The sequence below is a fragment of the Porites lutea genome, chromosome 10, assembly GCF_958299795.1.
Source record: "Porites lutea chromosome 10, jaPorLute2.1, whole genome shotgun sequence".
In the NCBI taxonomy this organism is placed as follows: Eukaryota; Metazoa; Cnidaria; class Anthozoa; order Scleractinia; family Poritidae; genus Porites; species Porites lutea.
The window spans coordinates 28606128-28633886 of record NC_133210.1 but is presented as its reverse complement, the minus strand read 5'-3'; the positions used below and the strand labels follow the sequence as shown (position 1 = coordinate 28633886).

At 39.9% G+C, this 27759-nt stretch overlaps 2 protein-coding genes across 2 annotated transcripts; both read right to left on the bottom strand.

The window, feature by feature from the left end:
* Positions 1–39: 39 nt before the first annotated feature.
* LOC140950506 (gamma-aminobutyric acid type B receptor subunit 2-like) lies at positions 40–27759 on the bottom strand. The gene is made up of 18 exons (XM_073399744.1): positions 27342–27759; positions 24798–24935; positions 15755–15925; positions 14756–14857; positions 13280–13345; positions 12451–12648; positions 11275–11514; positions 10444–10507; positions 9256–9339; positions 8542–8692; positions 8232–8364; positions 7775–7882; positions 7121–7243; positions 3971–4297; positions 2943–3113; positions 2405–2556; positions 1865–1941; positions 40–1430 (listed from the first exon to the last, which is right to left on the bottom strand). Exons 1-18 carry the CDS (start codon positions 27588–27590, stop codon positions 850–852), a joined length of 3135 nt encoding a protein of 1044 aa, XP_073255845.1. The 5' UTR covers positions 27591–27759; the 3' UTR covers positions 40–849.
* On the bottom strand, positions 19456–21087 carry LOC140950505 (histamine H2 receptor-like). Its single transcript, XM_073399743.1, has one exon. It carries the CDS (start codon positions 20820–20822, stop codon positions 19785–19787), a length of 1038 nt encoding a protein of 345 aa, XP_073255844.1. The 5' UTR covers positions 20823–21087; the 3' UTR covers positions 19456–19784.

Below are 27759 nucleotides of genomic sequence, written 5' to 3'. Positions count from 1 at the left end.
ACTTTATAGACTGAACAAATTGAAAATGATTTAAGGCTGTTCTTGGCCCTTTTTAGTACTGTAGCCATTTCACTCAAGGTGAAAATTCCAAGGCGAAATTTGGGGATGTAAATAATGGTTAAAGTGATGATTATACAAGTTGACCTGCCATTAACAATCAAAGATATTAACAAATACAAACACTTGCCGTTTATACGGAGAGATCATAACAATGAACGTAACGGTTTCTTAATGATTCCAGGATAAGTGAGAAAAATAAAACTGATATTGAAAGTTCTTCACTGATTTCTTTTGTCGTACTTTGAAGGTGAATAGGGTTAATTTTCTCTCCTTTTCTTTCCTTTTTTGGCCGAAATATCAACGTCATTATCACTTCTACATTCTTCACTGTTCTCCAAGCATGGAATTACACAGAGAGCTCTAACCTAAATGTTCAATTTGGCTTGGTTTCGTGGTGCTGATGATTAATGATAAGCACAAAGGTTCTGCATGCATGCATGAATGGGGTAATATAACAAAGCAGCTCCCATACTAGGCATATGTCACGACGTTTTTACTGACCAGTTTATTTTTAGACACATTTTAAGGCACTTTTTCCCGCGAAAATAGAATCTCCACTAAGTTTATGAGCGCATTCGAAGTATAAAATATCAAAAAGGAAAACTAAACGTTATTAAAAGGCAAAAAATATCATTTTTAGGTCGGTAAGTTTTGCTGACTGGTTTGTGGAATTTAAAAGATATTCAAAATTCGCGCCAAAAAGGTTCTAAAAATAAACTGCTCCGTGAAAACTTCGTGACACGAGCGCAGGAAAGTTGCTCGCTTCCAGTTATGGGCTCCTGAACAAAGTCAAATGTTGATCTCTTCAATTCTCTCATTCTTTGTAATTTTGGACGGCGTTTGTACTTGGAAACAGGTTTCTCCGGTTGGGGATTTGGAAACAAGAACAATGCTTCCCTTGCGTCTCAGATCCCCCGTAACTGCAGGCAATTCGTCGGCGTTATTATTTGGAAAATCTTCCTTGCTATCGACCGAGTCTTTCTTTGATCTACCGTATCGTGCATTTATGGATGACAGGGAACGGTCAGGGTCTTTGGTGGTTGGTTCTGAATAGAATGGATTATCCATTCGGTTGGCTAGTGATAATTTTTTCATTGGTAGATTCCCCCCCTCTTCACCCGTTTCCATGGAGATGCCACGATTGTCGTACCCCTCTTGACACCTTTCGACCGAGCGTGTCCTGAACCGAGGTTCAACTTGAGTGTCATCCTTTCTTATCCTTGGGGGCTGGGAATAGTTTTTAGCCAGGGTTGTGTTAGTGTTGTTCTTTGCCAGATCACTTCCAAGAAGTCCATCTCCATTGGTTTTGGATAATGAAGCTGAGTATTGATGCTTAGGAGTAGGAGATGGAGCTCTTTGAACTGGTTTATCTAAGAGAAAAAAGGACAATGTTGAAACTCTATATCTTTTGGCCTGGTAAACTGGATTTGAAGTAGCGTGCTTGGCAGGCGTTCAAGAAGGTGTGGGAGGGGGCATTACGGCGTGCGAGAATTTCCTCTTCCCCCTCCCCCTCGCAATTATTCGTAGCTATATCTTTGATCACTTCAGACGTATCATTTTCAGACTTGGCGCGGCGTGGCAAGTTCAAGGCACTGTTTCCAGTGGTATCGACGGATATTCGGTAACGTTGTTCTGATATTAAAAGATGTGAAGAAGGCAACACGTCTTATATACAGGCCGTTTTTTAACCTTTTTTTCTTGCGATATCGTAAACATGGTTGTGCATTGGGTTATTGATCTTGCCTATTATAATCATGATATCAATCATATCCTGATTATACGTTTTATATGGGACCATAATTACCTTCAGTCTTTGGTTTTTCTCCTTTATATACCCCTCCATCGTCGGAAATCTCTATATGAACACTTCCACCGGCGTCCCTGAACGGAAAAAAAATTCAATGTTTAGTAGCTTTATATGGGGCGATTTTCACCGGTTAATTATTAACAGGACAATCCACGCAAGCATCGGTTTGCGGCTTCAGTACAAAGTCTTGAGCCGACTGTATGAGCTTCCTCTTCGGCCTCGTGAATGAAACTGAGGGGCTGACTTTGGAAGCCTTTTAAGTGCCTCTGGAAGAAGCAGATCCTAGATTTGTGAGACGAATAGAGCCAATTGCCTCACCATTCCTAATTTTTATTGGAACGAAGAGGCTATACTATTTAGGATTGGACTGATCTGGCTCGAGAGTTTAGATTAAAAGGGAAATTATCATTGCGACGGGAATGGTCTTGCCGGTCAGTTCTGACAAATGGAAAGCGCCCTAAGTGAGAGATGAATATGGTCCATTAAGTGGGTATCCTGTGGCTCACAACGGTTTTAACGCTATGTCACGGAACTCACGTTTGCTCTTTGATGTCCAAATTAGCAGAGGATCCCTGCGTGGTATTCTGTGCTTGTTTACCAGCCATAGACATTGATATCCTTCGGATGCTCTCATGCGGAACGCCGGCTTTTCGCAAACGCTTTTCCAGCTCTTTTATTTCGTCCTCTTTCTAAAACGTTATCGTAACAGGATTAGTAGTAAACCACTCAAAAAAGGGAATTATGGATAATATTGTGTGGTTCTTCATTGATGGGAAATATTTTGTTCAGAATTAACTTCGTTTTGCAACTCAAAGTTGCGCAAAGTTTTTTCTACAGTAAAAAGGACTTACTGCAATTAACAAAATACGGAGTACTTTCAAGCGATAAAGTCCAACCCAATATATTTACATTTGCTAAGTTAAGGTAGCTATAAACTTTTGAGTCTATGGATGAAGTTATCTGTAGGAACGGCGAAGAAAAGTATAGATCTTCACCCGTGTAAGAATCTCTTCTGTCTGTGTTTATAAACATAATGCGTGATCGTTTCGCATATAAGAAACGATGTCGGTGTTACCTCGTTTACCAGCGCTTTAAGGTTAGAGTTCTCCGCTGCCAAGGCAATGAACTTTGCACCCTTTATAGCTTTGTCCTGTGACGTAGCTGTCTCTCCGCTGTTCTGACTGGCCGAGTTGGTGGTGGCACCGCTCGTGTTTAACACGCTGGGATCACGTGTCACTGCTATAAACTGTTTATGTATGCCGTAATGAAAATGATAAAACAAGTTAGAATTAGCTTAACTTTGCCCCTGCATACACAACAATAACTTTTGAAATTTAGCGGACAACTTACAGTAGTTATAATCTGTGCTAATTTGTTTAACATTCTTCCCTAAAACATTCGTATTTGTTATGATACTGATATGTTTTCGAGCAACACTCAAGAACATCCATTTTCTGTACTTTTCAGAAGTAAATTTTAATTCAAAATATTTTATAGCACTATCGTGTATTCAAATATTTTTTCATATAGCTACATTCGTATTTGTTATGATACTGATATGTTTTCGAGCAACACTCAAGAACATCTATTTTCTGTACTTTTCAGAAGTAAATTTCAAGTCAAAATATTTTATAGCACTATCGTGTATTCAAATATTTTTTCATATAGCCACATGTTTTTAGAGTAAGCCTTCTTATGGTCTTCCCTCTTTTGTTGTTTATATAGTTTGTTTTTGTTTCGAATGAAGAGTCACGATCAATCCCTGCTTGGAAAGCCGAAATGAACCATTTAGTTTATTAATTTCACCGCAGAAAAAAAAGAAAGACAAGAATACAGAAAATACACAGATGCAATGTGGCGAGGAAACCCAAAAAGAAGCCATAAGGATTATAGATATTGGGCTCCCTCAGATTATAAAAGTATTTATAGGATCGAAAGTATGCAAAGTAATTACATGACATTGATAAAATAAAAGGTGGATGACTAATATAAATATGTATATAAATAAAGTAGAATAACAAACGTGTAAACAAATAATGAGCCACTGTGAGGAAAACAGTAACTATCAATATCATTATTATTTTAACATTGCTGTATGTTTACCTTGGGCACAAAGACCAAACACAGGGTCACAGTCGTACAGAAAAGAACAAACACAGCTGTGAGGGCAAAAGTAGCGTTCTGTTGCTTCTCAATCATTAGCGCCGCAGGCACACCAACAACGCTTAATATGACGACATTGTACACAGACATCCCAACATAGCGTGAGTCATTCAGGGCTGGTATCTTCACGTGTCGTGTTTCCCAAGCGAGGAAGACTCCAAAGAGTAGAAGAAGCCCTTTAGTAGCAAATAAAACCCCATACCAGATGGTTTTGTGGTTGCAATCGCAGTATTCCCATTGAGGTAAAGTGTCGAATTCCTCTCCATGCTGTAAAAGACGAATCAATAAGAGACTTCATTTTCCTATGCCATGAATACGTTCATTGCCTTTTGGTAACTCCCACGCACGTCAAAAATACCCACGAAATAGCCGACAGGTTACAGGCGCAAAAAATAACTGGACAAATACTCTAACACGGAAACGCGCGTCTTTGACAGCGGAGCTCTCGCGCGCCAAGCGCGCCCAGCGGAGCAGCATTGGTAAGAAAATGTGGTAAATTACCCATCCGAGAAAATTGGTAATCACGTGACCGTACACCGACGGACGACCGAGAGTCCGTCCGTACCACAGGCATGCCAATGTAAAATAATTCAATCAACAGGTGTGGCAACCGAAATGCAACTCAAGGTTTTATTTGGAAAGAAATCGCATGGCCGCCCATAAGATAGGAAAAACAACGACAAAGTCGTGTCTTGTTCGACGTTATTTTTGATGTTTACACTCACGTGGATAACAGAGAAAGAGCTAGAGCGAGTGATTGAAAACAAAAGAAACGAATTTTGTATACCTGCCAACTCTCACGCCTTAGGCGTGAGTCTCACGCCTGCGGGTTGAAAACTTCGATCTCACGCCGGTTCACGCTTGCGGGCCAATTTCTCACGCCTGATTGAAAAATGTGAGTTGTTGCCGTCTTACTTGACACAATTTCCAAAAATATGTTAACTCAGACCCATGTAAGGAACGAAAACCATGTGTAAAATGAATAAATGACAATACCTTCCTCGCGAACTCTGATTTTTGAAGTGAAAAGCACTGGGAGCGAGCTCGCCTTCGGAAGACTTCGGAAAACTTCGGACTTCTTCGGGAATGTTCGGAAATGATCGTGTCGTCTTCAAAAATCCCAGCACTCCCAGGACAAAAATCTCACGCTTATATCTCAGAAAAAGTTGGCAGGTATAATTTTGTAGGAAGAAAAACATCACAATTCAAAGCGGCGGTGAGACAATAAGCCCATTTATACGAGGAAAAATAAGACGCGAACTTTCCGTATAAACGGCACATTTCTTCTAAAATAAGAGGCTACTTAGCTAAGACGCGTCTTATTTTAGAACAGCCCTTAACACCTGTTCTTAGATAAGACGCGTCTTAGCGAAGACGAGAAAAACTTCCTATAAATGACCTTCGCGTCTTACATAAGACGTGAACGCATAGTACGCATGCGTTAATTTTTGGCGGGAAAATTATCGCTTGCCCCGCGGCGGACTGGCAGGCCACTGGCGGGGAAAAGTTGTTTACAAATACAACGCGTTTTCGTTTTCTTGTCTATTCTGCTTTATTTTTTTCTTCGCTCAACTACAATGAGCTCGCCGTTAAAGGCAAAAGAAACACTTGGTCCATCGCGGAGGAAACTGAGGAATTCTTGTTATTATGTAAGGAGAAGGCGATAGCAGACCTCCTGGACAAATGCGTGTCATCTGCTGGTGTAAGTAGACCATTTTAACTTTAAACCATCACAATTTATATTTACTAATCAAATTGCTATCTTCGTATTATAAACTTACACTGAAAAAGTAAGTTCGGTTCATTCACATGAAAACGAGTCAAGAACAGAAATAAGACGCGAACCATTTATACGAGCTGTTCTCGTAGACATACTCGTAAAAATGGTCCAGTTCGCGTCTTATTTTTCTTAGTATAAATGGCCCTAAAGGTCGGTACACACTAGGTGACAAGTTGCAGCAACATGTCGCGGCGACACGTTGCAGCGACAAATCGCTTCGTGTGTAGTGGAGAATTTTGTGAAAATCTTTGTCGTTGCAACAGAATTTTGTCGCCGCAACAAGTCGCACAGATTCAGTCTGATTTGATTTTTTGCGACTTGTTGCAGCGACAAAATTCTGTCGCGGAGACAAAGATTTTCACAAAAATTCTCCAGTACACACGAAGCGATTTGTCGCTGCGACGGGTCGCCTCACCTTGTTGCTGCAACTAGTCACCCGACCTGTACACATGGGGTGATCTGTCGCCGCGACGTGTTGCTGCAACTTGTCGCCTGGTGTGTACCGACCTTAATGAGAAATGCTAGCGGCCAGCAAGGAGCGGGCAGCAAGGTGAAAATGAGGGGCAGTGAAAAATATGAATATGAACACGGGAGACAAAATAACTTTACGACAATTCCTCCATAAAAATAATGTGTAACTAGGAAGTTTGACGATTTAGTCGCACAAAACAGCGTTGTAGTTGTGCAAAACAACGGCAAAGAAAGTCAAAAAGCGTGCTGTACGTGCCAATTTGTTTTTCGCTAATTAGAAAAAAGTGTGCTGCACGTGCAATTTGTGTGTTTGCTAATTAGATCTATTGATCTTGATGCCATTTTCATTGCCGTCCCCTTTTAGCATTACACGATTTAATCTTTTTGTTTATATAAGTATTATTACCCAGAGCTTCCCTTTTAGCCCCGGCTAAACTATCAGTCTTTGTTTTTGCATCTTTCAGCTACAATCATAACATTAATCTACTTATTGTGGACAGGACTGAAAACCAGAACCGTAGCATTGTATAAATAAACGCATTTGCCGAAGAACTTAATAACAACTTCTTTTATAATTATTTCGATAAAAATGTGTGTGTGAGGGGGGCGGGGGGAAGGCTTTGGCCCCGGCCCCTCGCCTTGCGCGGGCCCTGCGGTTATTTGTGACACAATCATTGGATGAGTAATAAAATCTCTCAATCAAACACTTACACAATCAATCTTAAGTTAAGTCAATAAACCAGTTAGTAAAACAACGTCAAACTATAGTAAGTATTTTTTTTGGCAAACTCTGCTGGGTTGTGAATTTGCAAATTAACTATAAAAATTGAATTATTTACCTGTAAAGTGCCATTTTGAAGCGTCCTCGATTGCGAGTCCATCCCAGTCCACAAGCTTAGCGTAAAGACATCAACCAAAAGGAGGATTCCGACAAACATAAACAGTCGGTAGTCTTCAATAACCTATAGCATTTATCGTATACATTATTACCTTTAAAGTGTCTTTAAAGTGATTGGAAGGAATTATACAGGGGCGGATCTAGGGGAGGGTGCAGGGGGTGCGAACCCCCCCCCCCCCCCCCTGAGATGACCTGTGGTTTTCTAATACAACTGGTATTCTGCAAAAAAAAAGGAGACGAGTGCACCCCCTCCTAAAAAAACCCTGGATCCGCCCCTGAGAAACTATTTAAAGAAAGATAAGAAGGTCATAAAAATCCCAGCTGGTCGATCGGAAGCAAACCTACTGGCTAACGTATTTATAAGAGTGGTCGAAAATTCGAACTCAGGATTACCAAGTTCTTAAATATAACTAGCGGTCAGGGATCAACGTGGGGTGTTCGGATCTACTGCAAAACTATCGCTTTGACCACTCGGTCACAAGTTGCAGTGCTTTGCAAAGCAACCTCGCTTGGTTTCGTGTTAAAAACCACGGTGTGCAGTGTTTTGACGCTTACTGTCTCTCTTAGTCAAGATATGTAGTGATCCCGCACTAACCTTTTTTCTTAGTTTTGCATTGGTGAAAATAACATAAACTCTCCATATCTTGGCAAACATGGCACCAAAGGCAGTGGTGAAACCAAGTGAGGCGAGCCATATTCGCACCTGAGCAGAAAAACAGTATTAGCTAACAACACATAACAGATTCCGCCTCGCAACTTTTAATAGTTGAATATATAGACGTATCAAAGAAATGCACTGCACTATCAAGTAATGCTTTTCAACGAAGCTAACAAGGCCGTGTCTTAAAACAAATACAGATGGCTACCGGTGCATCAACTCGAAAAAAGAAATAGCTTTAAATGATGATTATCAATAAATAAATTTTATAAATAAATGAAAATAAAATAAAATAATATAATAAACAAAACGCTATGGTCTACCTCGTTAAAATACGACACCCTAAAGGTTCATTCCTCTATACTCTGTAGTTGAATTTCTCATTTTCCCTCACCTGACAGTTCACAGAGTAATTGCCTGGAGACACTAGGTTTCCATCCAGTCCAAATAAGAACACTGATATGTACATAGTAATGCAACCAACAATAATGGTATCATTCAGGCGTGGACTTGACATTTGAATATATCTGGTAAAAAATTTGTGGCAAAATGAAAACGTTTTAGATGCAGGTCGATTAAGACGCTAGTCGCTCTTGTTTAAAGAAAAAAAAGGGGTCATTATAATGCATGAAGCGAGTTTTAAACTAAAGGTAACCTATTACGTATGACAGGCCAGGGCCCCTGTGAAAGGCAAAAATAATTACCTGTAATTCCGAAGTTTGATGTTAAAAGCCAGGAAACAAACAGCCATGACAATACATAGGACAGTAATGCTAAACATGACGCCGTACAATACAGGAGATATAGTCATCAGCTTAAGAACCACCTTTGGTTGATCGGATGGCGGACCACTACCTTTAAAGCGAAAGAAAGTGAATAACGTTGTTTGCACGAATGTACATAAGGGCCAGAGCAACATGGTAGGCACTCATAAAAAGGGGAAAGAGAAATTTAGGCACGCTCACAAGAGAAGGGGGCGGGGGAGAACTTGTCATCCCTCGCGCTCGATTCACTCCTGCCTCCCTTTTGAGCGTCTCCTTTGTCCCAAGGGTTTTCTCGGGGACGAAAAGGACAGTAGCCTGTGTACTGACTCCCCCCCTCCCCTCAGAAAATTCGGAGAGAGAGATTCTCTCCCCGATTTTTTCTGAGGGGAGGGGGACGTCTTTACACAGCCGCTAGAAGGACAGGAACCCTGGGAACGTGCTTGCAGTTAAGGCCATTTCGAAAAACCCATTTCTACATTTACTGTCAAATGCACAAGCTTGTTCGCACCAGGCTGTAATTCCTTCAGTCTCTTCTGATAACATAATTCTTTGTTCTTGATGGAAACTTGCGTGAGGCGCAGAAGCAGCACAGCTATTAAAAAGACAGTAAAACCTTCTCTCGTCTAGGCATGATCTTTAGTCATGAGATCTTACCTTGCCAAACAAACTGAGATCCTTTGATATCGATGACACTATCGTTCTGTGCTAGATATAGCAATACTGAATTGTCGTTTCCTTCTAAAGTAGTGAAATAACAAACAATTATTAACACTTGGCTTTCGAATAGATAAGTACTTTTTGGATTGGTCCTGCTTGAGAGCATACTTTACGTGTGGACACCTTTTACACTGAGGGGCTAACAAATGGTTCTTCGTATACCATTCCTGATCGAATTGGAATTTGGGAATGTCGGTATTTAGGAAGAGGAGGGAAAACCGGAGTAAAGGGAGAAAAACCTCTCGGGACAAGGTGGGGATCCAACAACAAACACAACCCAGATATGGCGTCCACACCGGGTCCCGAACCCAGGCTACTTCGGTGGCAGGCGCGTGCTCTCACCACTTCGTCACCCTTAGCTCAAATGAAGCAGTGCGACCTCTTTAGTGTCATGTAGAACTGGCCGTCAGTTGTGAGGTCATCACTCACAAGGTAGACGTCAATCAATCATCAAGCGATTAAGAGCAAAGAGATATGGTACGAAATATCCCCGGGAGGGGGGGGGGGTACTCCCTTATAAGGGCTTAATGGGGACGTGCGGCCAGCCAGGGTATGTTTTTCGGGATTTTTGTCTTAAACAAGGTATCGGTTTTATCAATTTTTGTCATAAACAGGGTATCTTTTCTTAGACAGGAGCCCATAACCCTGTTCTTAGACGATAAACAGCCTGCGCTTATGTTCTACGAATGTCTTAAACTGGGTATCAAAATCGGAATTCTGTCTTAAACAGGGTAGGAAAATCAGCGATTTTTGTCACCTCCCCATCCAAGGATATATCGAGTACCCCCCCCCCCCCCCCCGCCCGGGGAAATATCATACAAATATGATACCTTGACCATCAATGCTAACCTTATGGCAGGCACAAGTAGGAATAAAATCTGTTAACGTAGCTTTCAAGTGGCTGGTTCCATTTTTAATTATTTAAATTCGGATAGATCCTTCCTCTCTTCATGCTACAATGATGGTATCAAACTATGCACTGGCAAACAAGCCATTTGTTCCAGTCAAATAATCATACCTCCACTCCTACTTAAAAGTGCTCACCTACTATTGAAAATTAACCACATCTATCTTCTTTTATTCAAGCCCCGGCGCATACCAGAGAAATCTTCTTGGTTTACTAACCTTGTAGCTGTTTAATCCTCATAAAGCCCAATCGATCCCCACTATGAGTGAACTGTACCGGTCCCTAGGAAAAAAAGTGGCAAAATAACGTGAAAGACGAAAAGTGCCTGAGGAAATTTACTCGCTTGCGGCTTTCTCAGACCGAAATACGGGAGACTATAGCTGGACAACGTTAACTACATTGTAACGTTTCGTCTTAAAAACCAGCTGAAAAAGTGAGTTTGCCTTTCTTTATAAGTTTTAATAGACTTATCCTTCATATTCTTTTCCAAACACAAGGGAGATGTGCCTTTTTTGCGTAAAAAAGTGGTAGTTTTTCGGAGTTGCAGCCAGGTGCTATCACTACATGACGTAATACAAAAGATTGAAAAGACACTGGACAATACCCACGCCACAACACAAAGAAACACCTGAAAATGGCCACACACGAGCGGAGCGCGCGAGATGTCTCGCTTAAGAATCTTCAACAGCTCTCTATCCAGAAGAGATCCTGTCTTAGGGATGTCTGCTGATATCGTTAATGAGGTGTTCAAGGAGTCTGCGACTCCAATTATACAGTCTTTTGTGGATGGACAGAGATCACATGACAGTAATAAAGACTGGTGATTGGCTGGAGGACTTCATTTTGGAAGTGATTGGACCCATGCTTCCTAGAGTGGTAGGGTCATCTTTTCTTTGTTCTATTAATTAATTAAAATGTTTATTTGTTTTTTTAATACAATTTTAACTTGTCCTTACTAAAAAAAGCAAACAAAAGCAAACCAACAATGGTTTTTACAACAGCAAGAAACACTCTAAAAATTTCACGGAATTCGGTTTAATAATACTTACAGTAACGCCAATGAAGTTTGTTTCGTTGATCGCGTTTTTGAAATGTTCGGTCATTGCTTTTGACGTATACGTGAAATTTTTTATCGATAAGGAGGGTTTCATTTTCTTGAAGTATTCTTCACTTCTGTTTAGAGCAGTAGCGATCGTCCACATAGCATCATATGCAAATCCAGCATCTGTCATTTTAAGAGGTGCTCCCGTGTTCAACTTTACGTAATGAGAGTTGATCTGTTTGGGTGTCTGCAAGAAAACGTTGGATGTATCAAGACACACGAGATATGCCGTTTTTGCCAAAATCAAAGCTTCTCTCAAAGGTTATTTAATTTTTCGCCAACCCTCTGGCCATTTTTTACCAGACTCGCCATTTCCGCTATCGCTAGCAGGTCAGGGCTTTCACTATTTTCGTTAGATTCGCCATTTTCGTCATAATCGCATCTCTCCAAGGGGCCACTTTTGGCATATACTTTGAATATTTGCCAAACGCATGGCAAATTTGCGCCAGATTTGCCAGATGCGCCATTTTCGTAAACTTCTCAGACTACTTTACAAGGGGATCCTCTTGTAATCTCATTTAAATTTTCGCCAACCCCCTGGCGATTTTTCACCGGATTCGCCATTTTCGCTATTGCGTGCAAAGTGAGACACACTCATAATCTTTAATTTTATCTTCTCCATTGTGTAATATAACAAGGAACCTTGAGCAAGGACAACGGTAACGACCAGTTCAAAAAACAACCGACTGGTTTTAGGAGCAAAACAACGGCTCTACACGTGCATCACGTTTACATTTCTATGACGTCCACTGCATACCCTGGGTGCCAGAGGCTTTTCATGCGCGTTTTCCGGTTTTCGTCAATTCTTAAAAAGTGACCCGCGCGAAACTTTCCTGCACTAATGCGACATTTTATGGAGGCCGTGAACGCACGACGACGATTTTCCATTCTCCTTTTGAACCAGCCTTTAAACGGATTCTACAACAGGAAAAGTCGCCAAAATTTGACAATTTGAGTGAGTCTAATAGTAAACTCTATGAAGTTTGAGAGCCAGAACATAAATTCATTTTTCAGGTGAAGTTTTCACTGCCGTCTCCATCGTGATTGCTTATTAAGGCTCCCTTTCATTACACGTTACATCTACTAAGACGGCAACTCTGATTAATTTAAAAAATTTCTGTACCTGTCCAGATACAGTTACAATGTTCTCTGGGCTCATCCTGACAATATCACATGAGATGTAACCCTTCGCAGTTTCATTCATCTGTTGTCCAGTGCATTCTAGTGACTCCTTTTCTACGTATTTTGTCCACCAATCGTTGCTGTACCATCCTGGTATAAGCCAAGCATAACGTGCACCATATAAGCCAGATTTGTGAGCCTACAAAGAGGTAGATAAGGCACGCGTTTGACTTAATGGGTGTATTAAGAAACGTGTCGGTAAATTGATGTCGAGTCGAAAGCATCTGCCTTGAGTCTTCACAAAGACCTCAAATAGCTTTTAATTTAGTGAGGTACAACCGAATCAAGGTATTACAGCTGCCACTACCCCGTTTAAAACCCAGCTTCTGGACCAGATTATTCTGGCACAGATTAAAACCACGTTAATAAACAAGACTTGGATTTCATGGTCCAACAGTGATTACATTAACGTCGTTCCAAAGTAACGTCGCCTTTGCCTAGTCCTTCAGAAGCCTAGTCCCTGTAAGGCGTCTCCCCTGGCCTTCTCAGTCAATGCATTTCGTTGACATATGCGAGACGAACGGCCCCCCGAAACCTCGCTCGGACCACGTGACCCGAAATACATAGGCCGTGGGGAAAAATGAGGTCTTGGGACTAGCCAAACGTTGTCTGACCAAATAAAATGTATTTCTAGCGATTTTTTGGAAACTAAAACACGGTTGATCGTACCACTTACAAAAGAAAAATTTCATATTAAATTTCACAACAAACTCCTGAATAAAATCACATAAACTAATATTACTCCATGAACATTTGGATCGATGACGTACCTGGCAAAACACTTTTCTTGCGCTTCTTTCGTCGAAATTGCCTATTATTATCCTGATATCTTTTTCCTGTGTTCATACAAAACTCTGTCAGTTAAAAAGCACTAAATGTCTCAAGACTGTGACCAGCATCAATTTTCTCTTAACTATAACAATGCATAATCTATTAGATAGGTTTCGAGAAGTAATGAATTGACAACCCGTAAAATACTTTGATTTCACGCTGGGAAAAAAAGTGGTAAAAATCGGCCAAAAGATTGAGTGGGGGCGTGATAGACACAAAACATTTTTGGAGTTCTTGGGGCTATAACTTTCTTTCCTTTAAGGGCATGACACTGAAATTAACACAGGCAACAATACTTCACTCCAGGAAAATTTTGGAATAGGCGTTTTGTTGGTAGAGAGTCACGTGACCCTCTAGTGGCCAATTAAAAAATCAAAACTCCCAAAGACTTCTCCTCCAAGAGAATTAAACCTGAAAGTGTGATACTTTGCACAAATATAGTGCACATAAAATTAAAGAACTTGTCCGATTTGGAATCTCAAATTTCATTTTTGTGACGTCACAACTGATGACGTCACAAAATTGACTTTTTGGTCATGCGCAGTACTAACCCAAAAAATGTAGAATTTGAAAGAAAAACTTAAGACAAATAGAAAGTGAAAGTCTCAACTCATTATCTTCTATAGTTTAAGAGATATTTGTGACATTCCACGCATATTTTTAAACAAACTTTGGACACATTTTGTGGCCGATTTTTAGCACTTTTTTTCCCAGCGTGTTTTTTAACGGAAGGACAGAGTAGGGAGAATTTGTATGCGGATATTAGGTTTATCACAGCACATCCCACAGCAACTTCCAGTATTACTGTTACTATGGTCCCTTGTTTTCTTGGGGAGAGAACAATGAGGTGTTTGTTAAGGTGTTGTACTGTCGCAATTTGTAATAATCATCGCACTTTGTAATACCAGTCGTAATTTGTAATAAACTCATCGCTCTTTATAATACCTGTCGCAACTTGTAATAAAGCGGAAATTACAAATTGCGACAGCTTAGTTCATTACAAAGTGCGATGGACAGTTATTACGAATTGCGACAGCTTTTTTATTACAAAGTACGACATGGTTTATTACAAATTGCGACAGGTATTACAAAGTGCGATGATTATTACAAATTGCGACAGTACAACTGGTGAAATTGTTTTTAGTAGCAATGATTGACCTTCCCCCTGTTTTGCCTGTTCCGACACAACATTTCCGATTTCATTGCCTTGGAAAACAATGGTCAGGTTTTCTGAAACGAGAAAGGAACATTTCCTCTTCTTTGCCCTAACTGGGATGAGATACCATATAAGGATGCCCGTACAACTCTAGGCGTCGCTATGACAACAACAATAACAACAACAACGACAGCAATATTTACTTAGCAGTAAGAAATAACTGCCGATACAAACAAATAAAACTAACACAACAACCCACCTTTAAACTTTTCACTTGTGTAGTAGGATCATCAACAAATGTTTCGGAGGCAACAATCTGGATGCTCTCTTTTTCAAGTTCTTTTCGTAAGTGAGCCGTAATCTACGATCAAAAATTAATCCTTTAAGCCCTAGGAGTGATCAGCATCAAATTTCTCCTTGTAATAGCAATGCTTTGTAAAACAGAGTGGCCGTGAGAATTAAGGACATGGTCACACAGGACGTATTTGCTTGATATTTTATCAACTTCTCCCCACTAATTCTATAGTAAATGAATAGGGGCGACAAATGAGAATTTTTATTTTGATCTTAGAGTTTTCATTCCACCGAGGCCTCACCCACACGAATCCGGATATTTTTGAAACTGCACATTTTTTTTACGAATCGGCCGTCCTTTCGGCGCGAAATCAGTGAACTTGCTCACCAAAATGACATATTTTCGAAACCACCGCAGGATAGTTTAAAGACCATGTACAAGGGACGATTCGCAACGACGATTTTTAGCGCAACACAGCGTTGCAATGTTGAAACAATGTTGTAACCATTCGAAACAATGTCGCAACAATGTTGCAACGCTGTGTTGCGCTAAAAATCGCCGTTGCGAATCGTCTCATGTAACATCACCTTAAGACCACCTCCACACGTCGAATAAAAACGTGGGTAAAAATTGGCGGGTTCAAAAATGTCCAGATTCGTGTGTACGAGCCTAAAACCAATTCAAACAACTGGGTGAAACTGCCATCTTACAACACGCCTGTATGGCAAACATGCGCACAAGTACATGAAGGGGGCGTGACTATCACGTGGCTAATTGGAAGGCCGTGAAAATAGTCCTGGGGATAGCCCACGTAGCAGGCGCCGATGAGTTCCCTCGTGTGCGCCCGCGTCCTCCAAATTTCTCCTTTCGCCTTGATAATGAAAACAACAACAACAACAACAACAACGGCGCCTGCTACACAGGCTACCCTGGCAACAAAGTTGCCCAGTTTACCCATCTTACCTGAGAATTATCTGTGTCAGATTTTCCTATCAGTCCTACACGTTTCCAGTTGAATTTCTTCAGCACGGCAATACGAGCGCTGTTACATGCCACTTGCGATGGTATTGTTCGAAAGAACAATGGATATGTAGTCTTCTTTGATAGTGTTGGGGTCGTGGAACCAAACGATAACTGAAAAGATGAACATGTTTTAACAAGTTAAATTAGCCCGCTTTCGTAGTTTTGCGAGCCTGTGTCAGGCTCTTGAATAATAAGGACGTTGGGAAAATAAACAAGCAATTAGCCCCTTGCATCTGAATCTATGGAGTCCCCGAATTAATCAAATTCTTGTATTAACAAATGTTTGAGTTTAGTGTGTACACGGTGCGTGAGTAACATTCAAGGTCACAAGAAGATCGTTCTATCAGGCACCCATAAAACCGACTTGTGGACATTCATCAGTGAATAGGGCAGCAATTCACTCTATTATTTAGAAACCTTTTTAGCTCTAGAGTAAGCTATGGTCAGGTATGATCGCATTAATTTCATTACTTTGTGCCACTCTGGTGCGCACGCAACACAGTCACGTGGTCAGTAACTATGCAAATTTGTTGGAACAAAAGAAAGTCAGTTTAAAGAGAAAAGGGTTCGATCTCCAAATGATGTTTCTTGTACACCAACCAGGGCCACCCAACGACTGTTTTCTGTAAAATATCTGTTCGGAGAAGCAAATATTGCCTAGAATTTTCTGTTCCTTGAGGCCGGCTAAAGGTTTCTAGATGACCGTTCCTGGCCATTCAAATGTTATTTTCGAAGCTTATCTGATAATTCCCCACGATTTTCTGAAGTTCAGTTTTTCACATTTCACTCCCCATGTTAGGCTATTTTTCGTAGAAAAAAGGAAACCTAAAGTTTTCGGATTCAAAAATGTGATGGAGAGAGGGTTTAAAAAAAATTCTCACTTTTGTAATACGTTAAATTGCATCTAAAACTTTCGGGATGTGAGTATAACACAGAACCCCTTGTAATTTTAAAAAGACTCAACTTCCCCTAGGCCGACCGAACAGATACAAATTTTTTTAGCGCGGCTTTGAATTTCTAGAGATCTAAAAGTACTCTAGATAGCCTAAAAAGTGTTTAATGTATTTACGAGGAAACCGTCGTTTGGTGCCCCTGACCAACACGGTCGCAGTTTTATTTATTTAATTATTTTTGCACCAATGTAGCCGCCGTGACGTCATTGAAAACGATCTGATTGAAGACACCAGAGCTACCCTAAAGTTTTAGTTAAACAATTAAATTTGGAATAATCTACCAACAGCAATGAACCTTCCTTAAAAGAATACTACGATTATAATAACAGGAAAAGGATAAAAATATGTCAGTCGGAGATGACACACTTAGAGAAAGATTTTGTAGCCTGCATAGCAGCGTTTCCGCGCGAGTTCGTCGGGAAAGTTGGGACGAGAGCAAAAAAAAGGAATGAGGGGGAAAGGGGAAGGGAGCGCTATAACTCGACTGGAAACGCTTGCTACGCAGGCTAAAGATTTTGTAACATCACAAACGAAAGGGAAAACGGCTTTTTCTTAGGGACGTACCACAGCGCCTTTTTTTTTAAAGGAGAACCTCGGGAATGTGACCCTTCGCTTCGCCCTCAATTATCAGGCACCTTAGTGTTCTGTATCCCTAGCTTTGCTGGGGTTAAGGAAACATTATTGTTAATGTGATTAAAACTATTGTGTAGACATATATGTGACTAAAAAAACATTAATTACCCATTTACTTGTAGCTCACCAATGTCAGTGTTTTTTTTAGTTATTGACACTTGCTGGAATGAAACTGCGTGCTCTTCTGTAACTGTTTCGAGTTTCCGGGTTTCATGATTAGCACCCGGAAGAAGTCCACATTCGGCCTTTGTGAAAATGCTGAAGTGCAATACTCTGAATAGCCCATTTTACAGTTACAGTTGGAAACGAGGCTGGAGTTCACCTTGTTTTGATACAAACCTTCTGGCTTTATTATGTAAATCTTTTTGTCATGCTAACTACCAGCGTTTTGCAAAATTTACTTTAGAAAAGGAAGGAGGTTTGTATCAAAACAAGGTCAACTCAAAGGCTAGGACAACAAAGCCCACCACTGTAAAATGGTCTGTTAGGTTTGCCATGCTAAATTTTCGCCGTTGTGAAGACCTATATTGACTGATTATTCGTGTGAGGAGCATCGGTTGATTATTCTTTTCAATAATATGAATAGACCCTCTATTTACCATCGAAAGAAACCGTTTCTGGAGCGTTTTGAGCCCGCAGCCGGAGGTTTGACTCTTTTCCAAAACGCGCATAATGAAAACTGCAATGCTCTCGGTTAGTTGAAACCACATCGAACTATATCATAAGGTTTATTTTGAATTGTTCAGACAACCAATATAATAGTGTAATGTAATAGTGTTTTCTCTATACTGGTCATACTTCCATGACTTGCGTATGTAGTGAGAAATTTTTTTGACTAAACATCCTCATCAGCTACGCTACTGGTCGCTACGCTACGCTTTTTGTTGATCTGCATTTCTCATTCTTAGCCTCATTGTTCAGTTCTATTAAATGAAGGTTTATTTTCTTTTAGTCTAAATTAAATTTAAAGGAAAGCTAAGACAATTATGCAAAGCTCGTTGGCAGGTGACCACAGAAATGAACACGGATTTCTATTCATAAGTGTTAATATAACATCAAACAAAGCGCAAGTTATTTAATGCGACGGTGCGCTTTCTTAACTGATTATTAACCCCTTCAGGGTGAAGGAAAAAAACTTCAATACATATAAAGGTAATTTTGAGATATCAAAAGAAATTAGACAATGGCAGGAGATAGGCTCCTGACAATTGCCATAACTAGCAAAATTAGTACCTATTTCATGATGTGCATGCTATTTTATTAAAGTCAAGCAGATTCTCATTTTCTTCTTTTTTTTTTTCTATTTTTACAAACCAAATCTAGTCGCAGTTAGTCGGGCAATGGGAAACGACACTTAACCATACAGAGCATACATGTATATGGCGTGACGTTACACAATTTTTGCATGTAAAAAGCTTACATTCCTTGCTTTAACTCTGGGATGGTTTGTTTGAATTTTAATCGCAGATGCACTTTCGATGCAGTGTTTGTTTATATAACTTATTCACAACAACGAAATAGCTCAGTGGTTGAATGACTGTCCTTTTTGTAGGCAGTCAACATTCGAAAGAATAGGCGGTAGATGATAAAAGACATTGCTTTTAAGAAAAGGAAAATTTATTTGAATGGCCGCTTTTCCGGTTTGAGCCACTTAAAAAAATTGATGTTAAACTTCTAGGATTAAATTTTTAGCTTTTGAATGGCCGGCAATGCCCTTGATCATTTATTTTATTTTAAAATTCTAATAAGTCACATTTTTGTTTTAGCTCCGGTAATGAACTTAACTAGAAAAAAGAGTGTTCTCTAGAGTTAAACCTTTTTTAGGGAAACGCCTTCGAAATCATTGAATATTTGAAGGCACAAAATTGAGTTCAGCAAATTTCTATCAGTAATGGAGACGTAACCTTAAAATGGCATAAAATGTCAGTAATGGCCTTTGTCAAAAAGGGCTTGAGGAAGCGAAGAAAATAGACGCGCACATAAAACAAATGTTGTTTGTGTTTTTGTATTGAATGCATTTGGTTGACAGATATATCAATCATATGTCAGCTGCAGTCATTGGTCAAAATGTTTTATTAAAAAATCAATCGTGTACAAGCAATTGCTTCGTTAAACAAGCCCAAAAACCTGCATGCATTCATCTCGTGATTCTCTTTCGAACCATCAGGCTCGCTATTACGTTTGGTCACGATAATTTTGTTTGAGCTGCTTTCGAGAGCCGGAAAACCACAAATGAGTTTTGACAGCCTTGTAATAAAATCCCTCTGGGTTCATGTAATCAGTCACGATAGATCATAGAATGAATGCCGCGAACCTTAAACGAACATGTCATCAGTTTCCTTTAATTTCTTCTTACTCGCTATTAAATCTCGAAAACTTGTCTTTTAAGATTGTGCTGTCATTTCCAAACCAGTCGTTGCTGTGGGTCTGGTCTGCGTTCGCGCGCGATGCGTCCGCGTTGAAGCTCTTCTCTCGCGTAACAGCTCGCGAAGACTTGTTCTAACACTGCTACTTCGGAGTACATATATCACGGGGTCGAGTATTGGGGTAAGCAGTGCTGCTGTGTCTGTAAGAGGATATAACAGGTGGAAAAAATAGCTTCTGCTAACTGATCCTGACCTCATGTAAATAACCGCGATTGCAAGCGTCGGCACAAAGCAAAGAACTAAAGCGCCTGCTATGTAGGCCACCGTCCGGGAGGATTTGGTCTCTTGGATGTTCTCGGCGGATCGCGGTGCTGTTAACTCGTGACCAATGGACACGCGGATTCGTCGTGTCAGTGCGTACACTTTGAAATACACGAAGAACGTTAGAATAATACAGGGAATCAACAAGGCAGCGGCTATCACACTGTATATCTCAGGACTTGCCCCCGGAAAAAACCGCGCCATGGTGATAAAAACAGTCCATAAAACCCACACAAGGGAAATAATAATCGCTATTCGGTGCTTCGTAAGATAACAGCGATATTTTAGAGGGTGAAATATGGCAACGTATCTCTCGATCGTAATCAAAATGATTGTCATTACTGAAAGACCAGTGAATAAAAAGGTTGTAAATGTGTACAAAACCAAAGCCACACACGAGAAGTCCTTTTCCGGTTTTGTCAGCTTGCTCCCCTGGTAAGCTACGAAAGCTGGGAGTGTGATCAGGCCCGATAAAAGATCAGACGTTGCAAGAAATAAAATCGAAGTATTATAAACATTGCGAAGATCGGGCTTTCGCAGAATGCCCAGAAAAACCAGCACGTTTGCAATTATGGTGCAAGGGCAGGCTAATCCGATGAAGACACAAGTAAATACGGTCACAATAAACGTCTTGTTGTCCGGGCTGTATGGAACCGTGTTGACCCTGAACGAAAATTCCTCGCAGGCCCTCAAGGGAGCGTTTTCCACGGTTTGATTTGCCAGAAGTATGGACATATCTTTCCTTGTGAATAATTGGCAGTGGCCAGACTAACACATCAAGCAAACTTGTGGAATTTTTCCGCATTTAAATCGTTGAATTTGTCTTGCGCATTCTTGGATTGGTCGGTTTTCCTCCAAAAGTACAGCAGGACGAATGAACTCGCACTGTTTATTTCAGTGCTATTTACTCCACTAATTCGACTTCGGACTAGCTTTATATTCAAGTCTTGGATGATTGCTTGCATGGTTTACTCCTGCTTTTTCATCTTATTGGTTAAAAAGTCACTTCCTCTTAGGCACGTGAGTTAAAGCCGTAAACAAAAATAATAGCAGTTTGTAACGTAATCTTATCTCCATTATTCGATTCCCTGTTCTTGGCCCTAGCGTGTACAAATAACTCTCTTTATATCCCTTGCGCCTTAGGCAATAGTATTTACTTACGTCAAACACGAACTTCTACGGTGTATGAAGGATGGTTAAATGCTCAGGGAGTTTTCCTTCAAAATTGAAAAAAAATTTTCCTCTTCAGTCTTTCGCTTTTTGTTGAATAATAAATGTGCAATTAATTTTAAAAAACTAAGTGATAACAGTTCTCCATTGGCAGTAAATCAAAGGAACGCCGCAAATTTCATTTTGCGTGTATTCACTTGTACGTGGTTCATAGCAGTGATACTGTTTTCGGAAGAGACATAACTGTAGTTTAATAAGTTATATTCAGGTTTGACATTTCATATATCTGATTTTCTAGCTACGAGTGTTTGGACAGATTATCATCAAGATATTAAAGGAACAGTATCCCGTTACTGCGCATGCACCAAACTTTGATTTTTGGACAGGATGTCGCGAAATCAAAAGATGAGAGGAGAGTAAGAGAATCTTGAAAAATCCGTTTGCATCGCGCTTGGCCGGGTTCAATACGACACTAAAACTTCTCAGGATTATAGATCAATGATATATTGTTCCTGTTAAGTTTCGATTTGGGCAAAATCTGGATTTTTTGGCGTTACTTTTATTGCCGTTGGCCGGAGGACCAAAAGATTGGAAGCACTTTGATGCCGATTGAAGGCTTATTTCTTCTACTAGCTTCCATACAAGCTCAGATAATTGTGAAAGGAATACGCAGAAATGAAACAGCAACAATAAAGACTGTAAGAAAGAAGCCGTTGAGACATTGATGTGACTGAGGAGATCTTGTGGAGGGGAGCTTCGTGAAGCAGAATGTTCTGCAACGACGCGTTAGTAAACTTTTAAATGAATCTCCCTACGGCCGACAAAATCAAACAAACAGGCGCTACATGTTTTGAAAAACTAGTGACATGAAATCATAATATCATTTTTGACTAACCTTTGTGATGATTCATAGCGTTGAGATTGCATTTTTATTTATGTCTTTCAAACGTTTGAGGCTAGAACGCGAGCAAATCAGGCAGATGTTACTGGACTTGGAGCGATTGACCTCTGACACGAGTTTCAAATTAGAAAATATGTTTTTAAAGCGAGCGGAACGAGATTTTCAGGTCGTGAGGCGGCCCAGCTAGCGATAAAATCGCGATGAGTCTTCGAACCGCGAGCCAAATTTTTATATAAGACGAAAGACTTCTTCGAAAGTCTAAAATATTACTTGAGAATATAAACAACAAATCTCTGTCGGCGGTGCGGTCCGGAAGGAAATCTTGTCGAGTCAATTTGACAGTTCTATTGTCTTTTGAAGAACAAACAGATGACGCTCGCGCGTGCGCATAATCGGGACACTGTCCCTTTAAATGCCAGAAAAATTAGTTTTGGCATACAGTGTTCGAAATGAATGCGACGCTGATCGATTTTTAAAGACTTTGAATTGCTGTTGCGTCGCCACTGTCTCCGTATAATTTTATTCGTTTTACTGAATGCCAGACAGATGTGTCTATAGGCCACGTTCTGGCTCCGGACATCTGTACACCTGAACTAATCCTCCTTTTCGTTTAGGTTTGCGGATACTTGCAACGACTACAGCCATTTTTTGAAGCCCTCTCTTTAGAAACGTTAATTACAGTTCTCGTTGTTTCTCTACAAGAATACCGGCTACATCATCATGATGCAATAACCAATAAAGCTGTATGAAGACATGGCGAGTTTGTAAACAAACGTCTCCTTGGGCCTCAGAAAAATGATGCTTACTCGCTGCGCAGCCAACAGCTGAACTAGCCTGTTCCAAGCGTTCAGATAGTGGAGAGCGGTGCGAAGTAAAGAAAGCGATGTAAAGGAGAGGTGGACTCTCCCCCTCCCTCTCTTTTATTTTTTCGCGCTCCTTTTTACTTCGCACCGCTCCCCACTATCTGAACGCCTGGAACAGGCTACAGCTGAACCAACGAAAATTCCGATCAGTTTTATCTCCAGGAAACCAAACAACGCCTTTTGGCTAGCAAGCGGAGAACATGCCGCGCCAGCGTCTAATAAATATAATTTGCTCTCAGTATGTCGGGCAATCTTTTTGTCGAGAGAAGGACAATTTAAATCAATAGCACTTAGAAATATCCGACGTAAGGACTTAACAAACACTTTTCAATGGTTTGTTTCCTATACAAGTCGGATCTTATTTTTATGTTCAATAGTACTAATAGTCTGCTACACAGCCGTTTTTAGACTAAAAACGGCTGTGTAGCAGACTATAGTACTAATTGCTAATTTTTTAACATATATACATGAATTTTAGCTCTTTTTTTAACCATACAATATTTTGTGATTTTAGTAATTAAATTCGTATTTTGACTTTGAAACCGTCAGATGCTTACAGGCGGATTTTCTCAGTAATAAAACTGAATAAATATGAACAAGAGAGTCTCAAAACGTTGCCGAATTGAACGGTGGGAATCCGGATGAAACATACCAAAACGTCTGGTCAAGGATATTAAATGTCGGCTAAACAAATTACCTTTTAAAAACTAATTTGTATGCAGATCACGAGCTGTTTTGCTCGTTTTAACAAGAGACATAAAAGAGCGTTTATCACCAAATTAAACGTTACTATTCTAATTGTTCATAATACAGTAGACTGATCCGGAAAAGATCACGGTATTATAAAATGCGGCAAGAACTCAACCCTCAAAATCAACCGGCTTTAAATTGTTTGAATCTTTACTTTACAAAATCATGTGTTGTGGGTACCCTCAAGCTAAGCTAATTCTCGGCAGCTGGGCACAGATCCTTATAATTATAACAAGAGTAACTATAATATACAGCTTCTTATATATTTCACTACACGAAAATTACCCTATATGTATTAGTTTGTTCGAGCTTCATAATCAAATGATCATGAAATCGTTCTATATTAAAGAAGGCATTCGTAAGAATGACTCTAAGTATATACCGAAATTTTATATAAGGATCTGTGCCCAGCTTCTGAGAATGATCCTTTTACTGAAGAACTGAAACTAATATCACTGAGAGAGGAAAACATCACGGAACAACGCGGGCCCCCTTGAAATTCAGAAAACTGAAGATAGCACACTTAGAGGCATGCTTTCATACTGTGCAAAGATGGAGAGATTGTATCTCCGGGAAGTACTTCGTATGACAAATAGCTTTTCAGCACTCAGTTGATGTATGGAGAAAAATAACCTATTTTCTTTGTATGACGTCCATAATGGCGAGTATTTGATCTCTCTTCTGGATAGATTCTAGAGTAATCTCAGGGTTATCAATTACAACATTTAAAAGCAGATTGTTCCAGAAGTGAAAATAAGCTATTTTTTAATTAACCTGGGTCGGCTAGCCTCCAGCTCTACATTGCCAGCTAGGAGCCCTGACATTCTTTGGGACAACTATATTTTAATGGGTTTTACCTTTTTAGATTGTTTGTCCCTGACGACCATACATCACCAAGTTCGGAGTGATTTAAAATTTACGGAAAATTGACCAATCATAGCCCTCTTTCGTTATGTAATTTTCGTTATGTTATTCTGCCTATCAGCGGCAGTCTGGCTTAGTGTTTGGTACGCCGTGTATGCTTACCATAACGAGATTCCACGTCTTCGTTGCTTCTGCTAGCCTTTCCGACACCACCGAGCAGCCCGCTCCAATCAAAGCTATTTTTGTTGGTTTTTTGTTTATCATTTCAAAGAGATCACGTGATGCGTAGTCTGCTCTGCACTGGAAGGAAAAGAAGAAAGTTCTTAATTCTAGACTTTCTCAAGGGTTGGACACTTCATGTCAGCGATCATGAAATGCTCCTCTCATTTCTCTGTAATATACGGAGGGAGGATCTTCTGAATTCATCATTGATATTGTGGCTCTATTCTATTTCAAATTTTATTTTTCCTTGTTTTAAACTCATTATCATTCATCACTGACAAAACTCGCCAATAATATTTAAACCAAGGATAGAGCGATTTTCGTATGACCTTGAAATGAAAACGCGCGAACAAAACAGAAACAACAAAGGATTGGTTTATCGAAAGGATACAAACGCGCGTGGCTTTTGGTTGGTTAAGCGAACGCTCGGGTGAAAAGACTTCATGCCCTAGAACTTTCTAGAAATCAATCGATACTTCGCTTTGACGTCATACTGCAAGACGATTGGCCAATCGAACAATGTCTTCTCCATATTAGTGTTTTCTTTGGCGGGAAAACGAAGTTGCTATATTTTGAACTTTTCATCTATTGTCTGACAAAAAAAAATAACGAACACTGACCGAAACCATTTTGCAAGCTCATCCGAAAATCGCTCTAACCGATTAAACCACAACAAACACATCTTAGCAGCCAACCTTTTAATTCATCTTTTTGAATACGAAAGCAAAAGTTGCTATCATGGGTTTAGATCAGATGTTCGGGTCTTGACTCGGCATGAACCAAGCTGCGAACTGTCTTTTCAGTGTCAGTTAGATTTTTGTCACTTATCATGTCAGATCTCAGTCCAGTTCATGTACCACTTTACATGGAGGAAGCAAGATCCTAGCAGCAGGAAGATCCTATGAGGCGAACAACTTTAATAGTTAGCCGGATTGCATAAAGAGTTTTCGGTCAGCAGCTGGGCACAGATCCTTATAATTATAACTTTTTGCATGTAAACTGAATACAGAAAACGTAAGGCGCTGGGATGATCCGCTTGTCTTTAGGCAAAAATTATGTTATCATTACTTATTAGAGTGCCAACAAAAAAAATCTTCAATTCCATTTTTGAATTCGCATATTTCTCTTTCTTTCTTACTCATTTGGAATTGAAACGATAAATACCTTCATACACTCCCGTAGTTCCGTAGTTTCTAAGAACTATACCCGATTCCAGACCAAAATGGGCAAAGTGTTTTCACATGACGTCACTAAAAATCAAACTACAAAACTATCGATCCTACTGAGATTTTACTTTCATGATGTATTAGAGTAACTGAAAACTAATTTTAATACAAACTTTCGCTTCAAAAGCGTTCTTGGGTTTTTGATAACGTACGCTTGAATTTCGAAGCTTTTGCTTGACGTGGCATTTACATGACGGCCGAGAGAGCTGTCATGTAGGTTGAAAAAGTGACGTATTTCGGGGAATTTTGCCATCTACACAGTTCCTGTAATGGAATAAGTATTACTTTAATGTTTATGAGTTCCTTGAGGAATAAATTCACGCTTTTGTAGCAAAACTCGGTATTAAACAGATGTTTTTGTTGGTTTCAGTCCGCCATGTTGGTGCCCATCCAGGTGGGCACCAGCATGGCGTCTCCATACAAATCTCTATAAATTTGGATAAAACATTTCTTCTCGTATACGGAATACTCTTCTGACCTGATTCTTGGCGAGAGGCTTTGTATATTTACCTCCTTTCATTTCCCAGATTCTGGACTTAATCTATTGAACGGTTTTGATTTTTAGTTTGATCTATTTTGAATGGTAATACCCGTTTTCAGAACACGAAGGGGCAAAAACCCTACCCGATGGGGCGACACATACCCGCCTATATAGCTTATATAAGGGATTACCCCCCCCCCCCCCCCGCTCCCTCCATGTAAACAGCCTCATAGACTGTAAGTTTTACCTAGCTCTGTTCACTTTTTTGTCATGTTTGGAATTCTTTGTTTGAATTTTTCCGGTCAAAGATATTTTCTTACCCCATTCCATAGTTGAATACTAACTTTTTTATATATATATTTACTGACTCTATTACCTTAATAAGCTTACTATCACCTCGAATAACCGTTCATCATTTCCGATCATTACTTGTGAAGTCAACTAAAAGATAAGGGTCCCTTAAGGATATTCTACGGATTTTGTCGACTGTCCGACTCCTTCCAGAAGGACAATAAGATGGCAAACAATGATACAATATTTTTTCTATTTCTCATTTTTATAACGTACACAACCTTCCTCCGTGTTTTTGACGTGACCCCTGAGAAAATGAAAATTGTTAAGAATTGGAAAATTAAATATCCACGGAGTTTTAGAATAAACGGTGTTACGTAGTAAGAGAAGTTAGAATCAGTTATAATTATCCGAAGAGTCGAGAAACCGAGGGTCTTCAAGAAATCTGAATTCTAACGTATTCAGTGTTGATTTTTTTGGTCTTACCTGAGTATCATTGATGTGAAGCTGTAACAGATAACCTGGCAAAATACCCTTGATTTGAATGTCCTCTATTGCCATTCTGACTGCTTTTTCAATTAGATCGCCCTTCATAGAACCCCCATTGCCGCCAAGGCCACTGAATGGAAATAAACCGCCAATATGCAGCGTTGCAATCGCCCAGATTAGGTGATACTGCAAATTGCTTGCTACTGTGAGATACAGGAATGCTAAGGATAAACTTCCCTTTATCATTTTGACATCCACACTGCAATGTACATTTAGTCAACTTCTTTTCCGAGCTAGAATTAATTGCACTAGTTCAGTTTTGTACGTGATTTCTAGTCAATCTAAACGTTGCTTCTTTTAAACTGTTTACAGTTATTAGACCGTAATTACAGTGACGGTTGTTAAGCGCTAACAG

What these genes read in the sequence shown, in the direction of transcription:
- LOC140950506 (XM_073399744.1), bottom strand. Translation starts at nt 27,590, where the DNA reads ATGATAAAGGGAAGTTTATCCTTAGCATTCCTGTATCTCACAGTAGCA. An exon ending in CTGACACAGATAATTCTCAG is followed by an intron (nt 14,858 to 15,754) that starts GTAAGATGGGTA and finishes TTTTGATCGTAG; the next exon opens with ATTACGGCTCACTTACGAAA. An exon ending in ATTACTCTGTGAACTGTCAG is followed by an intron (nt 7,883 to 8,231) that starts GTGAGGGAAAAT and finishes TTTTCTGCTCAG; the next exon opens with GTGCGAATATGGCTCGCCTC.
- LOC140950505 (XM_073399743.1), bottom strand. Translation starts at nt 20,822, where the DNA reads ATGTCCATACTTCTGGCAAATCAAACCGTGGAAAACGCTCCCTTGAGG.